The following is a 6873-nucleotide window of genomic DNA, read 5'->3' on the forward strand; positions in this document are numbered from 1 at the left end:
ATTTAATTTTTAACATTTACTTAACTGTAGAAAATATTAGCTCATTAGCAACTTCACGGGCTAAGGATGCTTGTTCTTAGTAAAAAGTTTCCATTTTAATTCTTTCTAGTAAAAGCAAATGGAAATAAAATGAACACTGCTCATAATATATTAATATTTATTTATAATATATTTTTTTTATATGTCACCCTTTTTTTTAAATGTCTTTATTTCTATAATTTGTTTTATCACTTTCAGCGATAGATGGATATAATTCCTTAATTTGTTCACTTTAAGCTTTTGTCCTATTTTTTGTTACCAAAACAGTAAAATATCTTTAATGTGGTTGAAAGTGTATATTATTATTTTCTCGATAAGAACATAATGAGAATAACAATAATGGCAAAATTGACAAAGACAAGGGACAAAAATTGAAAATTTGTTACGAATATTTTTCAGAAACGTTATAACATTAAGTGGATTTGTAAGTTCCATTAAAAGAAAATAAGAATTATATTAAATATATAAGAGTATGCTTTTAAACGCATAATTAAATTAAACATATATTTTAATATACAAGAATTGATTATGCCTTCTATTTTTATTTTGAAATTAAATATATAAATAGCCTAATAGTCTTTGTCGCGTATTGGGACGACTGACTGAATGTAACTGAACGCCGCCAGATATGGCGGCGTTCAGTTCCGCCATGTAGTGTCTCGATTCTGAACTACTGTCTTGATACTTGGTTCTCTCTGACTACCCTGTTATATGTATAAGCGGAAAACAAAAGTGTAGAAACAGAAAAAATATATATATTAATCAACTACATCCTCCATATTGTACTAGAAATATTCTACAAAAAAATGAAACTGTTGACTTTGCTATCGTTGCCACTTGATATCTTACCTAAAGAAATATGAGGAAAGAATACGAATGATTTTGTTACGTTACGAGTACTTTTCGAATACATCTTTCTGTAAGTGGATAAAATACGCCTTTTTCTATTCTGACATTGATTTATTGCAGATCTCCTTTCTGACTTCGCATAGTAGTATCAAATAAATATAAGATTCTTTTTTTCGCTTAAATTTAATGTAAGTAGTGGATAGAAAGGCTAAAATTTATCATATATATAATAGCCATATCACAAGTAGTTTTAAGTTTTAAATGTAATAAAACTGTAAGTAACTGTAAGAAGTAGATAACTCTCAATGTAGAGTATAAAATAAATATTTCATTTCCTCGAGTGGGGATCGAATCCACAACTAGTCATGTTGACAGTCACACACTATTATGTAAATTTTAATTTTATTGTAATTAGATTAGATTTTAGGATATATTTGTGATCACATTGACAATGTGTAGCAGGCAACTTCGTTTGAGTGGATAGACAAAACGGTCTGTTTTTTCCTGTTCCCGTAAGATTTTAAGGAAATCTTCTGTTTGTACCTCCCCGAGGATCCTACATGCTAAATTTCTTCTTTTTACGGTGCGTAGAATTTGGCCGTTTGGCAGTCACTCAGTAACGGAAAAGCTTTATACTCATACATGTATAGATTATACAAATTCTGAATAAAACTATTTCATTTCAAAATAAACAATAACTCTAAACAATTATCTGGTAATTAATAAATATTAAGCCAATGTTGAAAGATGCATACATATCGTCATCAAAGGGAAAATAAATTATACCTAAATACAGATAAAAATGGAATATTTTAGACACTGAAAATGACACCAAAAATCATGTTAATTGAAGTTTTGTAATATAAATAGGAGTAGGTAAAGTGAACACTGTGTTGAGATAGTGAAGTATATTTTTAGTTTTTTTTTTCAACTAAATCTGACTCTAAGTATAGTATAGTATATAATATGTATTTCTAATTACTTATCACATGAATAATAACCTAGCGGTGCTCCTGGCATGATTGATAACCGTATTAATCTCGAGCTCAATCATTTCATACACAATACATACATGTATGTATATGTTCCGCAGGTTCCTTCATGATTACATATTTAATTAAAGAATAGAAACATGTAAGATTAGATTTCTGCGACTTTTTCATGGAAGTAAAGAAATATGGAGAACTGGTACCATTGATTTCTTTAAACTTTCACGGTGTATCCCGCTTATAACATGATAGAGAGAGTGTTAAGGCACTCCGTTTCTCACTTTCCATTGAATTTTAGAGGCATTGCATTTTAAGGTGCATACAATTTGATATACAATAAATGAGTTGAATATTAAGTCTCACATTATAAACATCGTCCCGATGCCTTAGCTCCCAATAATAATGAAAATAATAAAAAAATGGTAAACTATGTGTCTTAACATGAAAGTACCTCTGTATACCGTCATGACCTCGCGGAAAATGTATGGAAAAAAAGAATAAAGAAAGAAAAGGCAATTTAAGATATTTTATATTCCACATTTATCGCTACAATAAATTCTCAATAAGGCGATATATCCTTTTAACAAAAGTTACAAAGAGAGATAGCGCCAACTTAGAGTTTTGCTATCTTTCCAGTCATGGGTATAATTTTGCTGAAACAATAACAGGTAAAACCAAGATATTGCATAAAATAGTTTTTCTTTGCGCCTTATAATAAAAAAACTATTAGAAATTGTACAAAGTACTAAGAAGTAAGTAGTACTAAGAAGAACTAAGTACTAAGAAGTAAGAACAGCTAGTAATAAGTAAGTACTAAGAAGAATCTTATTTTTTTATAAAAAAAGGATGGAGTCCGAATCTGGAAGATAAAAATAGAATATCTTGACACTAGGATCTCTCTGCCTTCTTTCATAGGGGAGGTAAAATGTGAAACTAAAAAAACTAATTTTAGTTTTTCGGCTTTTTAATACCTCAAAGCTTTTTATATACACAACAGCGAATTTGCTAGAATTTTCATTAAGCTAAAAAAATATATTTACCTTTTTATACAAAGACAATGTATGTGGGCGTCGGAGAGATATATAAAAAAGCTTATATGAATAATGTTATCACTGTATCATGCAATCGTCGTTTTAAAGAGCTTATTCTTTTAATTATAATATTGGGTGCATATAAGTAATATAAATAAAAGTTTATTTTTCTATGTATTTTTTTTATTATTAAACGAAAAATTATTTTACCATTACAGTAAAAGTTTACTTCTTAAAATAATTAAACAACACTCACAACTGCAAAAAAACTGAATCAATCAATTAAATCAATGTTTAAATCGATAAGACTTTAATTAAGAGGTTACTATTTGCCTGAAGTAGTCGAAGACGTGCCAGCTCGGTCTCTCGAAGTATATTTGCAATGTTGCGAACGCAGACTCTCACATTCATTAACAAGTGATTGCAGCTTCTTATCTAACTCCTCTTTCCCGCTGTAATACAAATAGTTCCCCTTTAATCCTGGTAATGTACTGATTGTATTAAAACATTTTATGTTCCGATTGTTATTTTCTTTTATTCATAGTATTTTTATTTCTTTTTTAACAAATCTTTAATTTAACTGGAATAAAAGATAACTTAGTTTATTGGCGTGACAAGATTTTTAAGAAAAAAAAATCTCACTGGAAATTGATCAAAGTTTGTAATACTCGGTATATTGGAATTATAAAATGAATAGATATCTTATATCTATATAATATAATAATATTTACATTCATAGGTAAAAATATGGATAACCCTAGAAACATTTTATTGTCGGCATGTTTGAAGCTTTTTAAAATGCACAATGTAAAGAAATAAATTCAGATTTAAAATAAAATATTTAACATACCGCACTTTTGTTAGGCTAAGCAATAACAATTTATTTTATAACCCAAAAAAAAAGACATAAATATATTGTGACGGAATTTATTGGAAAATCTTTACAATAAATTTCTATAATAAATTTCGTTTTACGTATTATTTTGAATATCTAAGCGTAGAATATCGCAACTGTATGAGACCTTTTTTATATTTAGGTGACAAGAAATTAATAAAAAAATACTTTTCATTATATTTTAGTATTTATTTTTAATACCTATCAATATATAATAACAGTTCTTGAGGTTTTGGGTACGATTCCTACTCAAGCTACTTAATTGAATTACTTTCATTTTCTCGCCGTGGTAACAAGGCGCGGCGTTGAGATCCGTCACTGCACACACCATGTCTCAAGGAGGAAGAAGGAAATTATTTCTTTAGATACATTTCGAGCATACCAAAAAATGTAAAAGATCGGAGATAGAAGAAAAAATAAAATAAACAAGAGTCAATTACACTATAGAGAGAATATTTTCAGGCACAATGTTCACGAGGCCGTTTAGTTTGCACTTTAGATCTGAGACCTCTGTTTGTCGACTTTGCTGTTCTTTTTTCAAATCAAAAATTATTTTCTTTAATACTTCCATTTCATTTTTAATTTGCTCTTCGTTCTAAAGGCGAAAACAATGTATATTTAAATAATAAAATACATACAGGCATACATAATATTAAGAAGATATTTTTCATTTACCTGGCCTGGCTGAGCGCAGGGTTGAGTTCCGCCTCTCAACTCAACGTCTCAATAATTCGGCAGAAAGTGGGGAAGAAAGTGTCTTAATAGAGAAAGGGGCGTCTTAACACTATGTTCCCAGGAACCCTCTGCCTACACTGGTATGTGCGAAATACAGCGTGAAGTGAAACATGTAAATGTAAACGCGGCGTTGTGTTGTGGCTTTGTGCTTTGTGGCAAGAATGAACTCGGAAACTAAGTATTTTATTTACAGATTTTTCTTAAAATAATAAAATTATCGATTCACTCAATGCTACGTTTTGTATTCTTACCAGAGCGAGGAAATGAATCAATTCATTTCCAAGTGGTATTGAATCCACAGACAGATGCTGTTCCGCTGCAGTTTTACTTAGATTTTGGTAAAATAAACCAGTTTCTTTGTAAAATCATTTTATATAACGTAATGTAAAATCAATAAAATTTTAGAATCGATCATGCAGTAAGCACAAAAGCGACTTAATTAAAACTTACATAATCTGCTCGACACCTCCGGAAACAATTTGCCAATTCCCGAAGAATAACAGAGTATTTACGTCTGAAATAATTTATATTCTATGAAAATTTTATTAAAATTGTAAAACATAAATGCAAGAAACATCTCAAGAAATCATCTTATCCAAGAGATAATATTCAAATTTTAATCATTTAATAACTGTAAAATGTTCTTATAAAACGTTTCTCATACAAAGAAATTTTATATAACAAATTCAAATTTTTCTATAGAATGGTAGGCAGACAAAACATTTAAGATTAACACAACCCTTTGTCTTTATTATATTAGTGCCGGGAATATTATTTAAATAGTTTTAAAAAATACCGTACATTTGTAATTCCATTTCGTGTTCCTCTTTTTTCAAAGATGCCTCTAATTCAACGCGAGTCTCTCGAGCTCTCTCGAGAGCGTTTATTATATCTTCACATTGACTTTTCAGTTGCACCCGCTTAGCTGTGAGCTTGACTATAATAATAATTACTATTTAGGTATAATATGTATATTTACGTGGCACGTTTATAGTAAAGCTACAATTGTTTTATTTAAAGAATAAAAAACCGGTCACGTGCTAGTTGAACTCACCCACTGGGACTTCCGTACCAATTTGCGATTGTATATCAACGAAAAATACAACTTGTAAAAGTTAATAATTTATTATGAAATACTTATATAAACTTAATACTTCTTCCATTTTTTTAAATTATAAATATTCATTTTTTTTCTTTCTTGTACAAACACATATGTTCTCACTTCTTTCCAAATTTTATGCAATATATTAACTAAACTTAGATTTTTTTCCAATGGACTCTAGATCTTTGTATTTCATATAAATTGCAACTCGATACCTCCATGTGATTATGAGTAACAAAGACAGAGACACAGACAAACAGATAGACAAACAACAAAGTGATCCTATAAGGGTTCTTTCTTACTCTGGTACGTTCCTAATTTTTATTTTAAAAACCTACGGAACCTTCAAAAATATACTTTTTAAGTTAACATGTACTAATATACAAATTACACTAGTATGAGAATTCTACGAAATATATTTTAATAAATCTAGAATGTTGAACTTTCAAAATTTATATGAACAAAATTTTAAAAGTTCCGCATTCCAATAATTCATTACGTACTGTTTTCAAGCTTAAGACGTTCAATCTCTTCTTTAAAAGAAAGTGTTACATGGAGAGCGGCTTTTGTTTCCTGACGCTTTTTTTCATTTTCGGCGACCAAGGACGGTATCGCCGTCTGCTGTAATTAATTTACCAGCATAATTAATTTACTGCCATAAGTGTTTTATCTTAAAATGTTTTAGTAGGCAAATTATATTTACCTGTTCAACGAAATTGCTTACTATTTCTTCTAAATTAGCATTACTTTGATATATTTCCATTTGTAGTTCTTCCGGCGACGTCATGTTATTAAATGTAAAATTACTTTTATTTTTACCTTAAAATGTAATAATTGAGTTTCAACTGATTTTATTTGGCGCCAAAACAAGAGTGATGCGAAAATTTACATTTTTTTTTAAGTTCTTTAATTTAAGGCAATGAAGTAATATCATTCAACCTAATAATAATTTAATAATTTGTTAATTGAGGATAACTTATATATAATGATATATATTTTTAATTTAAATATATATAATTACATTTTTTTTAATTATTTAAAAGCGTCACTTTAAAATATTTAGATCAGTGTATCAGATAAACAAAAAAAAAAAAAAATGTGTAATATTTTCAAAGATTTTTTTTAAAGTAAAATAAAATAATAGTAAAACTGTACCGTAGTTTTATTTTAACATAATTTTAACTATTTGAATTGAGTTTAACGCTTTAAAGGTTCCAAACTATTGGATTATTA

At 28.6% G+C, this 6873-nt stretch overlaps 1 protein-coding gene across 1 annotated transcript; it reads right to left on the reverse strand.

Annotated features, from left to right (window-relative positions):
* Nucleotides 1-3083: 3083 nt before the first annotated feature.
* On the reverse strand, nucleotides 3084-6545 carry LOC146529294 (uncharacterized). The gene is made up of 6 exons (XM_085201887.1): nucleotides 6344-6545; nucleotides 6144-6261; nucleotides 5340-5475; nucleotides 4989-5052; nucleotides 4244-4398; nucleotides 3084-3360 (listed from the first exon to the last, which is right to left on the reverse strand). The coding sequence occupies exons 1-6, from the start codon at nucleotides 6425-6427 to the stop codon at nucleotides 3234-3236; spliced, it is 684 nt and encodes a 227-aa protein (XP_085058013.1). The 5' UTR covers nucleotides 6428-6545; the 3' UTR covers nucleotides 3084-3233.
* Between the last annotated feature and the right edge of the window lie 328 nt (nucleotides 6546-6873).

The sequence above is a fragment of the Heliconius melpomene genome, chromosome 18, assembly GCF_056956725.1.
Source record: "Heliconius melpomene rosina isolate 202511_hmr_F chromosome 18, ASM5695672v1, whole genome shotgun sequence".
NCBI lineage: Eukaryota > Metazoa > Arthropoda > Insecta > Lepidoptera > Nymphalidae > Heliconius > Heliconius melpomene.

Coding starts and splice junctions, on each gene's coding strand:
- LOC146529294 (XM_085201887.1), bottom strand. CDS start 6,427: ATGACGTCGCCGGAAGAACTACAAATGGAAATATATCAAAGTAATGCT. Junction 6,262..6,343: donor TAAGCAATTTCGTTGAACAG/GTAAATATAATT, acceptor AATTAATTACAG/CAGACGGCGATACCGTCCTT. Junction 5,476..6,143: donor ACGTCTTAAGCTTGAAAACA/GTACGTAATGAA, acceptor TTATTATTATAG/TCAAGCTCACAGCTAAGCGG.